The following is a 17,158-nucleotide window of genomic DNA, read 5'->3' as shown; positions in this document are numbered from 1 at the left end:
GCACCATAGGAGCACACCGCTCTGTATGCTCCCTGATCACGCCACTCGCCACCATGAGGTCAAGCTCCTTTTTCGCCTTGTAGAGCATGGGCAGTGACACACGTCTGGCTGTGTTTACACTGTAGGGTACCGCATCATTTTATTTTTGATTGGTTTTATCTTCAGCTTGCTCAGGTCTGCAGGATGAGCACTCGAGCTCCTCTGTGCTTTTGACCTCTTCTATTCTCTTTATCACACTTTGAACCTAAAACGGCTGTCCTTTCCAAATAGTAGTAACTGTAAAGTGACTCATACAGCTCAGTTTACCCCCTGGGATGTCTAGTTACTGTGCTCTTTAGTGGTGGCATGTTTTTTTAGTGTGCTATAAGTCTTTTCTGATATGACAATTGTATCTGCCCCCGTGTCAACCTAAAGGTCTATTGCAGTAAATTTTATTGGCAGTTTCTACTGTCCATGCATTATTTGAGTCATCAACATCTGTGACTTCTCCCAGGAAATAGAACTCATCCTCTTCTCCGCCCTCGTTGGCTGCAGTAACCTCTGTCCACACAGGAGAAACAACCGCAAAATGCGCCGGCAACACTATAATAAAATATTTCCAATACAATACACAAGTCACCAACTGTAAACATAATCATGCGGTACTGTGGGCATAGCCATTCATAGATAACAATTTGTTTTAAATAACATCTCAACTGAACTCTATTAAAGTCCTCACATGCTATATTGAGTAATAGCCAATGGAAAGAAAGCGGACCCAAATGTGCTTCAGCCAACTCGAACAAAAAGGGAATCAGGTGCTTGACAGAGACTTGAAAAGGTGGGAGGCACCTTCATAGCGTGGCAGGGGAGTGTCCCATTAGCCATGTTAATCGTAAATGTCAATAGTAGCAACTAGACATCGGCTGATCAAACAAGTAAATAAAGTATGAGCATTCTAAATTCCTACACAAACATTCCACTTGTATAATAACAAAAGAAGAATAAAAAATAAAAAAAGGTATGAAGTAGGTTTAAGGTGGGGTGGGGGGGAGAAATCGATAGTTATACGTTGGGATATTATTTGACGATATCATATTGACAATATCGCAATATTATATACAGTTTGTGCAATTGTAGTAAGATGAGGGAGGTAAGGCAATAAATAGGCCATAGTGGCGAAATAATTACAATTTAGCATTAACACTGGAGTGATAGATGTGCAGATGATGATGTGCAAGTAGAGATACTGGGGTGCAAAAAGAGCAAAAATAAATAACAAATATGGGGATGAGGTAGTTGGGTGGACCATTTACAGATGGGCTGTGTACAGGGTGCAGTGATCAATAAGCTGCTCTGACAGCTGATGCTTAAAGTTAGTGAGGGAGATATGAGTCTCCAGCTTCAGTGATTTTTGCAATTCGTTCCAGTCATTGGCAGCAGAGAACTGTAAGAAAAGGCGGCCAAAGGAGGAGTTGGCTTTGGGGATGACCAGTGAAATATACCCGCTGGAGCGAGTGCTACGGGTGAATATTGCTATGGTGACCAGTGAGCTGAGATAAGGTGGGGCTTTACCTAGCAAAGACTTATAGATGACCTGGAGCCAGTGGGTTTGGCGACGAATATTAAGCGAGGGTCAGCCAACGAGAGCATACAGGTCACAGTGGTGGGTAGTATATAGGGCTTCGGTGACATGGATGGCACTGTGATAGACTACATCTAATTTGCTGAGTAGAGTGTTGGAGGCTATTCTGTAAATGACATCGCCAAAGTCAAGGATCAGTAGGATAGTCAGTTTTACGAGGGTATGTTTAGCAGCATGAATGAAGGAGGATTTGTTGTAAAATAGGAAGCCGATTCTAGATTTAATTTTGGATTGGAGATGCTTAATGTGAGTCTGGAAGGAGTCTAACCAGACACCTAGGTATTTGTAGTTGTCCACATATTCTAAGTCAGAACCATCCAGAGTAGTGATTCTAGTCGGGCGGGCGTGGGCAGCGATCAGTTGAAAAGCATACATTTAGTTTTACTAGCATTTAAGATCAGTTGGAGGCCACGGAAGGAGTGTTGTATGGCATTGAAGCTCATCTGGAGGTTTGTTAACACAGTGTCAAAAGAAGGGCCAGAAGTATACCGAATGGTGTCGTCTGCGTAGAGGTGGATCAGAGAATCACCAGCAGCAAGAGAGACATCATTGATATATACAGAGAAAAGAGTCGGCCCGAGAATTGAACCCTGTGGTATGCCCAGAGACTGCCAGAGGTCCGGACAACAGGCCCTCCGATTTGACACACTGAACGCTATCTGAGAAGTAGTTGGTGAACAGGCGAGGCAGTCATTGGAGAAACCAAGGCTGTTCAGTCTGCCGATAAGAATGCGGTGATTGACAGAGTCGAAAGCCTTGGCCAGGTCGAGGAAGACGGCTGCACAGTACTGTCTTTTATCGATGGCGGTTATGATATCATTTAAGAGAAGGTACGGTGGGATTCAAAATGGTCAGTGATTTGTTTATTAACTTGGCTTTCGAAGACTGAAAAGGCAGGGCAGGATGGATATAGGTCTGTAACAGTTTAGCACCTCTGACAAGGGTGTCGGCAGTACATGTTCTGCTGTTAACATAGAACAGATTTTCCGCCGTCAGCCTCGTTAAAATCCTCCAGACCCCAAGATGTCAATACCATTATTTTTGCCTGCTTAAAATTTGTAACTAACTAGCAAGATGCGCTAGTGTTGTTGCTAGCTCGCTAGAATTTGTAGTAAGCCCTTGTTGATACTAGCTTAGCGAGCAACATTATAATTAAATCACAATGGATTTGTTTTTGAATGAAGCAGCTGCCTGTTAGCTGCCGAGAGTCAGTTGAATAGCTAGCTACCTATTTTGTGTTAATTCCCATGGGTCTATGTGATTGGGGGTGACATATGGAATTGTTTTTAGATGGTCATACCATGGTTCATTTAGCTATTTGATTTAGATTTTTAGGACCCCCTTCAAGTATTCCCCCCAAAAATATATACATTTGATATGATATTGAATTTGGCCTTTACTACTACAGCCCATAGACCCACATTGAACACATTCATAAAATGGCAAAAAAAAGATAGTGCAACAAAAGAAATCATAAGAAAAAGGGGGTGGATTACACCGGGAAAAGTGTCGCTTTTTTCCTTTTGACGTCACGCGGACAGTAGTGCTCTTTGATTGGCTTTGCCGGCCACCGACAGGCAGACGATTCTACATTTAGAAATGTCTGGTTCGTCAGTACTAGGTCGGTACACAGCAAGTGGTGTCTTTTGTTCTAGCAAGAGAAGGAATTACCTCCTACTGTGCTAAGTACCTATCGGCAGTCAGTCTGACCCCTCACAGCTGTGTTCATGTTTGCCTGGTTTTGATTCCCTGTGGCGATAGGTTAAGGGAATCTTCTGAGATGGTTGCCATTGAACAAAATGTCAGGGAAAATTGCCTTGCAGACCAGCAATAACGATGTGATTGTCATGGCCCCTCACTGAGGCAGTTATCAGCATATTACATGTACTTCTTACTGATAAAGCATCAATCATCTACATCACAGGCATGTAGGTAGCCGGCTGCTTGTATACAATTTGTATACCTACAGATGCTGTCTACATAAAATATAGTTATGTCTTTGTTGGTTTACAGAATGCATTTTAATAGCTACAATATGGTTTTTCCTGTAACGTAAACAGTCTAATTCTTTGGAGGGGTACATTTGGAGGGCTAATACACAGTATTAGGTTCACCTACTTTAGAAAAGATATGGAAAAGTACCAACAATCCCTGGAGGAAAAAGAAAAGTACAAGCCTTAGGCAAAATATAATGTTTACAGCGATCATGGAGGGGACGTTAATATATTCATTGAAAGTGGGGCTTCAGGCATCATGGCGTCTAGGGATCTAATAAAAATATGACACAGTGAGATGCGGCAAAAGTCAATAAAACCACATCTTGAGCACATCTAGTGCTTGACTTGTACTGAAATAGGTGCTGGTACTCATTTTAAGTGCTGGTACCGTTTATATACTGAACAAAAATATAAACGCAACATGCAAAGTGTTGGTACATGTTTCGTGAGCTGAAATTAAATATCCCAGAAATGTTCCATATGCACAAAAAGTTTATTTCCCTCAAATTTGGTGCACAAATTTGTTTACATTCCTGTTAGTGAACATTTCTCCTTTGCCAAGATAATCCATCCTCCTGACAGGTAAGGCATATCAAGAAGCTGATTAAACATATCATTACACAGGTGCACCTTATGCTGGGGGCTATAAAAGGCTACTCTAAAATGTGTAGTTTTGTCACACAACACCACAGATGTCTCAAGTTGAGGGAGTGTGCAATTGGCATGCTGACTGCAGACATGTCCACCAGAGCTGTAGCCAGACAACTGAAAGTTAATTTCTCTACCAAACGCGGTTTTAGAGAATTGTGCAGTACGCCCAACCGGCCTCACAATCACAACCACATCCGGCTTCTTCACCTGCGGGTTCGTCTGAGACCAGCCACCCTGACAGCTGATGGAATTATGAGTATTTGTCTGTAATAAAAAAAGTCTGATTTGCTTGGTTCCCAAGTTGGTGGGTCTATGTTCTCTATGTTCTCCCATGCCCACCCATGGCTGAGCCCCTCCCCAGTCATGTGAAATCCATAGATAATGGCCTAATGACATTATTTCAATTGACTCCTTTCCTTATGAACTGTAACTCAGTAAAAATTGTTGAAGTTGTTGCGTTTATATTTTTGTTCAGTATATTTAGGTGCAGGAACTCCTTGATACTATTCTATACGAGGTGCAGGTACTCAGTTCCGGTGAGCTCCTACCTAAGTCAAGTACTGAGCACATCTTACATCCCACCTAATCTCCATACTGGACATGAATGGCATTTAAAATTCACATGCTACTGTACATGAGAATGCTTAAAAATATCATAGATACAGTATTCTTTACTTTTTTCAGTTGCGATTGTGGTACTGGGTTAGTTTAGTGATGGAATTGATCTGGGATTTTACAATGTGTAGTGGGACTGTACTGAGCTAACCACAAGACATACTGATTTTGTTGTGATTGTGATTTCTGTGTCTAAGCAGTGTTCAGGTTAAAGGGGTAGGAAAGAAAAAAACTGTTTGGAAGGTTCTGCTGTTGTTGAGTGCCCCCGTTCAATGTCACAGCGTTATTAACTGTTAAATATACATTATATCCTACGGCATTCTTCAGGCAAAAATCTGTATGCTGCAATGTACAAGCCTTTAGAGGATATGGAGGTGTACAGAAAACAGTACTGTAGGTGTTGTTGATGCCTGGCAGCGTACTGAGAACAGCACTGTGGGTGTTGTTGATGCCTGGCAGCGTACTGAGAACAGCACTGTGGGTGTAATTGTCACCTTTGAATCTGCTCAGACCTCAACTGAGCTGATATGATCTCGTACTTACCATGCTGGTGTCAACGACCTGCCCTATTCCCGACCTGGTCCTCTCCAGCAGGGCCAGGACCACCCCGAGGGCACAGGTCAGACCCCCGCCTGCAAAGTCTGCCAACAGGTTCAGAGGAGCGTAGGGCTTCTCATGGCTCCGGCCCAGCATGGACAACAAGCCTGACACAGGAAGAGAGGAATACATGGAGTGACAGAAGCAGAAATGGAGGAGGATACATCATCCTTTCTTAATGTCTGTATGGACCATGGTACAAACATAAACAAAGTAAATGATCTAAAACAAATCTAGTCTAAATGATAAGTCCTTACAGTGGCTTGCGAAACTATTCACCACCTTGGCATTTTTCCTACTTTGTTGCCTTACAACCTGGAATTAAAATAGATTTTTTTGGGGGGGGTTGTATCAGTTGATTTATTGTGAAACAAACAAGAAATAAGACAACAACAAAAGAGAACTTGAGCGTGCATAACTATTCACTCCCCCAAAGTCAATACTTTGTAGAGACACCTTTTGCAGCAATTACAGCTGCAAGTCTCTTCGGGTATGTCTCTATAAGCTTGGTACATCTAGCCACTCAGATTTTGTCCATTCTTCAAGGCAAAACTGCTCCAGCTCCTTCAAGTTGGATGGGTTCTGCTGGTGTACATCAATCTTTAAGTCACACCACAGATTCTCAATTGGATTGAGGTCTGGGCTTTGACTAGGCCATTCCAAGATATTAAAATGTTTCCCCTTAAACCACTCGAGTGTGGCTTTAGCTGTATGCTTAGGGTCATTGTCCTGCTGGAAGGTGAACCTCCGTCCCAGTCTCAAATCTCTGGAAAACTGAAACAGGTTTCCCTCAAATATTTCCCTGTATTTAGCACCATCCATCATTCGTGAAATTCTGACCAGATTCCAGATCCTGACGACGAAAAACATCCCCACAGCATGTTGCTGCCACCAACATGCTTACCTGTGGGGATGGTGTTCTCTGGGTGATCAGAGGTGTTGGGTTTGTGCCATACATAGTGTTTTCCTTGATGGCCAAAAAGCTCAATTTTAGTCTCATCTGACCAGAGTACATTCTTCCATATGTTTGGGAAGTCTCCCACATGCTTTTTGGCAAACATCAAATGTGTTTGCTTATTTTCTTCTTTAAGCAATGGCTTTTTTTCTGGCCACTCTTCCGTAAAGGCCAGCTCTGTGGAATGTACGGCTTAAAGTGGTCCTATGGACAGATACTTCAATCTCCACTGCGGAGCTTTGCAGCTCCTTCAGGGTTATCTTTGGTCTCTTTAATGCCCCCCTTGCGTGGTCCGTGAGTTTTGGTGGGCGGCCCTCTTGGCAGGTTTGTTGTGGTGCCATATTCTTTCCATTATTTAATAATGGATTTAATGGTGCTCCGTGGGATGTTCAAAGTTTCTTATATTTTCTTATAACCCAACCCTGAACTGTACTTCTCCACAACTTTGTCCCTGACCTGTTTGGAGAGCTCCTTGGTCTTCATGGTGCCCCTTGCTTAGTGGTGTTGCAGACTCTGGGGCCTTTCAGTACAGGTGTATATATACTGAGATCATGTGACACTTAAACAATGTCCACCTGTGTGCAATCTAACTAATTATGTGACTTCTGAAGGTAATTGGTTGCACCATATCTTATTTAGGGGCTTCATAGCAAAGGGGGTCAATACATATGCACGCACAACTTCCGTTTTAATTTTAATTTTATAAGAATTTTATTTTTTTCATTTCACTTCACCAATTTGGACTATTTTGTGTATGTCCATTACATGGAATCCAAATAGAAATCTATCCAAATTACAGGTTGGAATGCAACAATATAGGAAAAGGCACTGTATATGCACACACACTGCCAAGAGTATGTGAACACCCCTTCAAATTAGTGGATTTGATTATTTCAGCCACACCTGTGGCCGAGTTCCAAACTGCCTCTGGAAGCAACATCCGCACAAAAACTGTTAGATCTGGAGCTTCATGAAATTGGTTTCCATGGCCGAGCAGCTGCACACAAGCCTAAAATCACCATGTGCAATGCCAAGTGCTGGCTGGGGTGGTGTAAAGCTCATCGCCATTGGACTCTGGAGCAGTGGAAAGGCGTTCTCTGGAGTAACGAATTACGCTTCACCATCTGGCAGTTCGACGGACAAACCTGGGTTTGGCGGATGCCAGGAGAACGCTAACTTCCCAAATGCATAGTGCCAACTGTAAAGTTTGGTGGAGGAGGAAAAATGTTCTGATGGCTGTTTTTCATGGTTCGGGTTAGGCCCCTTAGATCTAGTGAGGCAAATCTTATCGCTACAACATACAATGACATTCTAGATGATTCCGCGCTTCCAAATCTGAGGCAACAGTTTGGAGAAGGCCCTTTCCTGTTTCAGCATGACAATGTCCTTGTGCACAAAGCAAAGTCCATACAGAAATGGTTTGATGAGATCGGTGTGGAAGAACTTGACTGGCCTACACAGGCCCTGATCTCAACCCCATCGAACACCTTTGGGATGAATTGGAACGCCGAATGCGAGCCATGCCTAATCGCTCAACATCAGTGCCCGACCTCACTAATGCTCGAGGCTGAATGGAAGCAAGTCCCCGCAGCAATGTTCCAACATCTAGCAGAGAGCCTTCCCAGAAGAGTAGAGGCTATTATAGCTGCAAAGGGGTGACCAACTCCATATTAATGCCCTCATTTTTGAATGAGATGTTTGACCAGCAGGTGTCCACATACTTTTGGTCATGTAGTGTAATTAAAAACAAAAAACTACATTTTAAGTGAGAAGTAGGCATTTGTCTGAAGCTGAAAAAGGAAATTCCCATGAACACCACAATGCCTACTCCATCTATTTCTACCAAGGTTTTCCAGCACACAGCTTTGACCTACTACAGTAGCTATGTTGGTTTATTGTACACAATGTGTATGTAGGTTGCTTAGCATTCAATCCTTCTGAAACAGTGAAATCTAAAATCACTTGAAGTTGGGATCTCCCTCCTACCATTTCATTTGCTCTTCCGACTGTCCATCTATTCATGGCTGAACCCTACGTCATAGCCACTGGCAATGCACATGCATGCAATCCTTACATTGTAGCGCAGCAGGAGAAAGCGGTTTCTTCACTATAGCACATTTGGAGATGGACTTAGCCATTAAATCTAAAATAATGAATAGATTTTAAACAAAAAACACTGTCATAGATGGACAGGATTAATATGAGATGAAAGGTGATTTCAGGAAGCCAAGCTAGAGCTCTGTGGGATGTTCACAGCGCTGAACATCCCACAGAGATCTCTCTTGATGTTTTGATCAAGAGAGACCTTTAGAAGATATGCACATTTTCAAATATGTATTTTAGGCCAGATTATACAATGGGTGTGTCTAATCCTGAATGCGGGTTGGTTAAAATTGCATTCCAGCTGGTGTCTATTCCACAAGTTACCACTGGCAGAATCGATGATGTTTAAAATGCCTATTAACTCTGTTCCATCTGACTGCGCAATCGTCTCATCAGCCCAGCCAGGCAATTTACACTGCTCAAAAAAATAAAGGGAACACTTAAACAACACAATGTAACTCCAAGTCAAATCACACTTCTGTGAAATCAAACTGTCCACTTAGGAAGAAACACTGATTGACAATAAATTTCACATGCTGTTGTGCAAATGGAAGAGACAACAGGTGGAAATTATAGGCAATTAGCAAGACACCCCCGATAAAGGAGTGGTTCTGCAGGTGGTGACCCCAGACCACTTCTCAGTTCCTATGCTTCCTGGCTGATGTTTTGGTCACTTTTGAATGCTGGCGGTGCTTTCACTCTAGTGGTAGCATGAGACGGAGTCTACAACCCACACAAGTGGCTCAGGTAGTGCAGCTCATCCAGGATGGCACATCAATGCGAGCTGTGGCAAGAAGGTTCGCTGTGTCTGTCAGTGTAGTGTCCAGAGCATGGAGGCGCTACCAGGAGACAGGCCAGTACATCAGGAGACGTGGAGGAGGCCGTAGGAGGGCAACAACCCAGCAGCAGGACCGCTACCTCCGCCTTTGTGCAAGGAGGAGCATGCGGAGCACAGCCAGAGCCCTGCAAAATGACCTCCAGCAGGCCACAAATGTGCATGTGTCTGCTCAAACGGTTAGAAACAGACTCCATGAGGGTGGTATGAGGGCCCGACGTCCCCTCCACAGGTGGGGGTTGTGCTTACAGCCCAACACCGTGCAGGACGTTTGGCATTTGCCAGAGAACACCAAGATTGGCAAATTCGCCACTGGCGCCCTGTGCTCTTCACAGATGAAAGCAGGTTCACACTGAGCACGTGACAGACGTGACAGAGTCTGGAGATGCCGTGGAGAACGTTCTGCTGCCTGCAACATCCTCCAGCATGACCGGTTTGGCGGTGGGTCAGTCATGGTGTGGGGTGGCATTTCTTTGTGGGGCCGCACAGCCCTCCATGTGCTCGCCAGAGGTAGCCTGACTGCCATTAGGTACCGAGATGAGATCCTCAGACCCCTTGTGAGACCATATGCTGGTGCGGTTGGCCATGGGTTCCTCCTAATGCAAGACAATGGTAGACCTCATGTGGCTGGAGTGTGTCAGCAGTTCCTGCAAGAGGAAGGCATTGACGCTATGGACTGGCCCGCCCGTTCCCCAGACCTGAATCCAATTGAGCACATCTGGGACATCATGTCTCGCTCCATCCACCAACGCCACGTTGCACCACAGACTGTCCAGGAGTTGGCGGATGCTTTAGTCCAGGTCTGGGAGGAGATCCCTCAGGAGAACATCCGCCACCTCATCAGGAGCATGCCCAGGCGTTGTAGGGAGGTCATACAGGCACGTGGAGGCCACACACACTACTGAGCCTCATTTTGACTTGTTTTAAGGACATTACATCAAAGTTGGATCAGCCTGTAGTGTGGTTTTCCACTTTCATTTTGAGTGTGACTCCAAATCCAGACCTCCATGGGTTGATAAATTTGATTTCCATTGATAATTGTGTGATTTTGTTGTCAGCACATTCAACTATGTAAAGAAAAAAGTATTTAATAAGAATATTTCATTCATTCAGATCTAGGATGTGTTATTTTAGTGTTCCCTTTATTTTTTTGAGCAGTGTACAAACTTGACCTCCACTACAAAAATCATCTTGACATTATCTCCCATTTCTTTTAGACTAATATTTTGTTTTCAACAGCAGGGATTTGTATAAACCTCGCGGTCTGTCTCTCCGACATTTGCAACATTGTTTCAATATTCAAAAATTCGATCTCCAGCTGTCCCATAGTAATGAACGTGTCGGGAGTTGGGACAGGAAGCAGCGTTTCTCAGCCAGTCGAAATCATGAATCAGCTGGCATCATTTTTATGGATATATACAAAGAAATGTACATTGAAAAAGAGGTAAAACGAAACAAAAGTGCAGGTAGTTTGCAGTCTTTCCAGCTTCAGTTTGAAGTGATTGTGTTACACGGAACCCAAACCGGCTGCACGCGTGCGCAATTGTACATAAATGTATTTTGCCCCCCCACACCAAACGCGATCACGACACGCAGGTTGAAATATCAAAACAAACTCTGAACCAATGACATTAATTTGGGGACAGATCGAAAAGCATTAAACATGTATGGCAATTTAGCTAGTTAGCTTGCACTTGCTAGCTAACATTAATTTGTCCTATTTAGCTAGCTTGCTGTTGCTAGCTAATTTGTCCTGGGATATCTAAACATTGAGTTGTTATTTTACCTGAAATGCACAAGGACCTCTACTCCGACAATTAATCCACACATAAAACGGCCAACCGAATCGTTTCTAGTCATCTCTCCTCCTTCCAGGCTTTTTCACCTTTGAACTTATATTGTGATTGCATCTAAACGTTCATTGTATTACCACGACAACCGGCAACAAAGTTAGTCTTCAATCACCCACGTGGGTATAACCAATGAGGAGATGGCACGTGGGTACCTGCTATAAACCAATGAGGAGATGGGAGAGGCAGGACTTTCAGCGCAATCTGCGTCAGAAATAGGAATGACTTCTATTTTAGCCCTTGGCAACGCAGACGCTCGTTGGCGCGCGCGAGCAGTGTGGGTGCAATAATTGAATAACATGGATTTTTTATTGTGCGACGCTCGCACACGGGACGTGTCCGGTCTGGTCAGCATGTTAGCTGTGTTGTTGGCTAGCTCCTCTGATCAATGTCCTGACGAGAGAGCACATTTTCTATGCCAGGTAGAATCACACCTCATTAGCTCATTGTTATGGATGTGTCCAAATAAATGTCACTAGAAACAGAGCTTAAAACAAATGCAAATGCAGCTACTGTTGTTATTCATTCTGCACTGTTTGACGACACTGTAAGGTAGCAGTAGTTGGCTAGCTAGCAAGCAAGGGATAAGAACGTTGCCAACCAGTATGGCAATGTAACATTTAGAACGAACGACTGGGTCGCGTCTCTAGCAAACGACCAGCCGGTTTGGGTAGCAACCCTAGATTTGTGTCAGGACTATATCTTGTGGAAGGATGAAATAGTATGAATACATTCATACGAATAAAAATGTAATGAAAATATATCAATCATTATTTGAATATGTTGGTAACCCGTTGTATAAAAGTGATAATGCCCTCGAAGCCGGTGTTAGGATATATTGCCATGGTTTGCCGGCCCTCGACTTCGTATCGGGCCTAACAACACCTGTGAAAATATATTTTCCAAACACTGGCTTCTCTGGCATTTTCATTTAAATAGAATTCTGCTGTAGATTACTGAGAATTTTCAACATGGAGGTCATTTTCAAAACAGACATAACTTGTAATTTGTTCTTTGTTTTTGAGCTAACTTAGTTTTAAAAGAGCACAACCTCTTCTTTAATATAGTGTCCCATAGTTCAGTTGGTAGAGCATGGCACTTGCAATACCAGGGTTGTGTGTTTGATTCCCCAGTATGAAAAAAGTATGAAAATGTATGCACTCACTACTTACTGTAAGTCGCTCTGGATAAGAGCGTCTGCTAAATAACAAAAAATGTAAATATGACACCACATTTATGTCAATAGGAATTACACTAATTTAGTATTCCATTGTGTAAAAACACTCACTATCAAAAAACAATTAACACTCAACACAACAAAAAAATTGATTATTTAAAATTTGACTAAATTACTCATTCAAAAAGTATAATTACACTATACATAAAAATATTATTTACATAAAAATATATATATTTTTAAATAATCCTAAATGTGACCAGAGGACAATATCAGAAAGTATTTCAAAACTCAATTTCTATATAAGATTTGTAGGACAAATTCATGTCAGTGTTTGTATTTAGCCTACAACATGTCATGAAACTTCTTGAAGCACGGCAAAATGTAAAAATAGTACTTTGACAACAATTCAGTAAATGCATTAGATCGAGAAAGATTCTAAATGCACCCATACAAAGTAGGCTATTGTATTGACAAAGATGTTTACTTCTGTAACAATGTAAAAACGCAAACAACTTACTTAATTACTGAAAATTGTCCCTCCCCATGGGGAAATTTTGTTGCAGTATCATGTACACTTTTAAAGTAGAATCTAAATACAGTAGAAAACAAATTTACAATACAACATTCATAACAGTTACATAACAATAAATAAAAGAGACTAGCCTGCTGCCCTTACTGGGTCAATAGGAACATTAGCCCGAGCTGTTTAGGAGGGATATCACACCTGGCACAAATTATTGTCTAGTTCTGTTTTTCCTGCTGGGGGTGCCCTACACCTGCACCCAGATGGGAGTAGTTCAAAGTTCAGGTACAGGGGATGGCTTGGGTCTAAATAATTGTGAGCCTTGCTGAGAACCTGACCTTAAAGACCTCATCCAAGCCTGTCTGTTTAACTCCAAGTACCTTGCCTGCTGTGGTGATAATCCTTCTCCGCATATTTTTCTGGCTGACAGTGGCATTGCCAAACCAACAGGCAATACAAACATTTTAAACCTGTAAAATTGAGAGTATTAGTAGGCACAATTGACTCAACACAGAAGTTTACATAGTCTGAAACATCTGGGAGTTCGTTAAGATCAGAGCTGCTGTCCTCAAATACCTCTCACATAGTACATTCAAAACACCCTTGGAGACGAGTGATACTATTGTCGTTCCAGATGAGGACAGGTATAACTGTAGATTTCTCCCTCTCCAGGAGCCGACAGTCAGTTGGCCGAAGGTAGACAACATTGTGGTCTGATGTCCCCAGTGTAGGTCTGGTGGTGGCAGAGAAAGCATTTGGTATTGTCCCATAGCACAAATTCCGAGTCTTATTTTTCCTGGTGTGACATTTCACATACTGTTGGTACGTACATAGGACCTTGTGCAAAGTGCAGTTGTTAAAATCCCCTAAAATGTATTTTGGGTATGTCGGGGAGATGGATTCCAGTTTCTGTGATAGATTATAAATAATCTCTGATGCCTTTGCTGTATTAGCTTTCGGTTGAATGTACACAGTACAATGTCGGGGGTACAGAGTCGCTCTCTTACCAGGATCGATCTACATCACTGGTCCCTGACAAGCAGGCGGATGCCACCGCCGTGATGTTTCCCTGTGACGGTCAGATCACAGTCCGCACTGAATCAGTGTGAAGCCGGCCGGCTCCCCTTCCCTGTCCGGGACTCTGTCATCCAGCCAAGTCTCAGTAAACGGCAGCAAACAGGCCTCCCACTATTCATGTTAAAAGTACAGATTCGCGGACAGCTCATCGGCTTTTGCCCTCGCTGACTGGGCATTGATCAGTAAGGTGGTGGGTAAGGGAAGTTAGTTCATTTTTTTTAAAGTCTGTCATTCCCCCACGTTCTACACATTTGCATTTGGGTTTGTAATCCACTCGCAGACAATCAGGGATTAGATATGCCACTGAGATATCCAATGCGTTCATGTTTGAGTTGCATTGAAGTAGAAACTCTCTGCTGAATATTGGATTCATCTGCCAACAGGGTTTTCCTAATTTAGTCCTTTTGTAGCAGGTATGTACATGATCAGTCTCAATGATGAAAATAATCATGGCCTCTAAACCTTCAAGCTGCATGATGGATCCTATTCCAACTAAACTACTGAAAGAGCTGCTTCATGTGCTTGGCCCTCCTATGTTGAACATAATAAACGGCTCTCTATCCACCGGATGTGTACCAAACTCACTAAAAGTGGCAGTAATAAAGCCTCTCTTGAAAAAGCCAAACCTTGACCCAGAAAATATAAAAAACTATCGGCCTATATCAAATCTTCCATTCCTCTCAAACATTTTTGAAAAAGCTGTTGCGCAGCAACTCACTGCCTTCCTGAAGACAAACAATGTATACGAAATGCTTCAGTCTGGTTTTAGACCCCATCATAGCACTGAGACTGCACTTGTGAAGGTGGTAAATTACATTTTAATGGCGTCAGACCGAGGCTCTGCATCTGTCCTCGTGCTACTAAACCTTAGTGCTGCCTTTGATACCATCAATCACCACATTCTTTTGAAGAGATTGGAAACCCAAATTGGTCTACACGGACAAGTTCTGGCCTGGTTTAGATCTTATCTGTCGGAAAGATATCAGTTTGTCTCTGTGAATGGTTTGTCCTCTGACAAATCAACTGTACATTTCGGTGTTCCTCAAGGTTCCGTTTTAGGACCACTATTGTTTTCACTATATATTTTACCTCTTGGGGATGTCATTCGAAAACATAATGTTAACTTTCACTGCTATGCGGATGACACACAGCTGTACATTTCAATGAAACATGGTGAAGCCCCAAAATTGCCCTCGCTAGAAGCCTGTGTTTCAGACATAAGGAAGTGGATGGCTGAAAACGTTCTACTTTTAAACTCGGACAAAACAGAGATGCTTGTTCTAGGTCCCAAGAAACAAAGAGATCTTCTGTTAAATCTGACAATTAATCTTGATGGTTGTAAAGTCGTCTCAAACAAAACTGTGAAGGACCTCGGCGTTACTCTGGACCCTGACCTCTCTTTTGACGAACATATCAAGACTGTTTCAAGGACAGCTTATTTCCATCTACGTAACATTGCAAAAATCAGAAATGTTCTGTCCAAAAATGATGCAGAAAAATTAATCCATGCTTTTGTTACTTCTAGGTTAGACTACTGCAATGCTCTACTTTCCGGCTACACGGATAAAGCACTAAATAAACTTCAGTTAGTGCTAAATACGGCTGCTAGAATCCTGACTAGAACCAAAAAATTTGATCATATTACTCCAGTGCTAGCTTCCCTACACTGGCTTCCTGTTAAGGCAAGGGCTGATTTCAAGGTTTTACTGTTAACCTACAAAGCGTTACATGGGCTTGCTCCTACCTATCTTTCCGAGTTGGTCCTGCCGTACATACCTACACGTACGCTACGGTCACAAGACGCAGGCCTCCTAATTGTCCCTAGAATTTCTAAGCAAACAGCTGGAGGCAGGGCTTTCTCCTATAGATCTCCATTTTTATGGAATGGTCTGCCTACCCATGTGAGAGACGCAGACTCGGTCTCAACTTTTAAGTCTTTACTGAAGACTTTTCTCTTCAGTAGGTCATATGATTGAGTGTAGTCTGGCCCAGGAGTGTGAAGGTGAACGGAAAGGCTTTGGAGCAATGAACCGCCCTTGCTGTCTCTGCCTGGACGGTTCCCCTCTCTCCACTGGGATTCTCTGCCTCTAACCCTATTACAGGGGCTGAGTCACTGGCTTACTGATGCTCTTTCATGCCGTCCCTAGGAGGGGTGAGTCACTTGAGTGGGTTGAGTCACTGACGTGATCTTCCTGTCTGGGTTGGAGCCCCCCCTTAGTTTGTGCCGTGGCGGAGATCTTTGTGGGCTATACTCGGCCTTGTCTCAGGATTGTAAGTTGGTGGTTGAAGATATGCCTCTAATGGTGTGGGGGCTGTGCTTTGGCAAAGTGGGTGGGGTTATATCCTTCCTGTTTGGCCCTGTCCGGGGGTATCATCGGATGGGGCCACAGTGTCTCCTGACCCCTCCTGTCTCAAATCCGGACGATGCTGTGCCAATTGTGCGCCACCCTAGGGGACTCCCAATGACGGCTGGATGTGAACCAGCCTGGATTCGAACCAGGTACTATAGTAACGCCTCTTGCGCTGAGATGCAGTGCCTTAGGACGCTGCAACACTCGGGAGCCCGGGAGAAATGGTGAAAACAATGTGTGGGGAGACAGAAGCACAGACATTCACATCAATACCTTTGTCAGATAACACTGTGAAACTAAGAATTGATGCTATAACTAGCAATCAAGAGGAAACTGAACGATTCAAAAACGTCCCACCTTAATCTCTCCAAATGGACGTTAGCTGTGGGAACCGAGATGCATTAACTTTTGTTCGCTACAGTACATGTCGGGGGATGCTATTCACGAGGACATATTGTTCTGTCTCACGATTCCCGAGCATGAAACGGCACAGAGGATGTTCAGTGTGCTGCGTGGTGATATTGACGAAAAACAGATTCCATAGGATCAAATGGTGGGCTTTTGCACAGATGGGGCTCCATCTATCACGGAGCAGCGGGCAGGCCTCTGAATTTAAACTCATGGCACGCGGATTCAGTGCTCTCGTCTGCATTAAAAGCAAATATCGATTCAGGCTGGATGTGACAGGAGAGATTAGGTCAACCACACCCCCTGACTTTGAGATGCATCAAGCATACCCATCTCATTAATGGTGCTGAGATAAATTGTCAGACTAATTTGCAATTGATTGTCATAGTCCC

At 43.3% G+C, this 17,158-nt stretch overlaps 1 protein-coding gene across 2 annotated transcripts in view; it reads right to left on the bottom strand.

Moving 5' to 3' along the window:
* The window catches only part of amacr (alpha-methylacyl-CoA racemase), a 61,004-nt gene that overhangs the window by 30,870 nt on the left and 12,976 nt on the right, over positions 1-17,158 (bottom strand). For both annotated transcript variants that reach the window (XM_055874839.1, XM_055874840.1), the window contains exon 4: positions 5,431-5,591. In XM_055874839.1, coding sequence (XP_055730814.1) covers positions 5,431-5,591 — 161 coding nt within the window. The remainder of the gene's footprint in view (positions 1-5,430; positions 5,592-17,158) is intronic.

This window comes from Salvelinus fontinalis, chromosome 21, assembly GCF_029448725.1.
Source record: "Salvelinus fontinalis isolate EN_2023a chromosome 21, ASM2944872v1, whole genome shotgun sequence".
Lineage (NCBI taxonomy): Eukaryota > Metazoa > Chordata > Actinopteri > Salmoniformes > Salmonidae > Salvelinus > Salvelinus fontinalis.
This window is presented reverse-complemented; position numbering and strand designations above follow the sequence as displayed.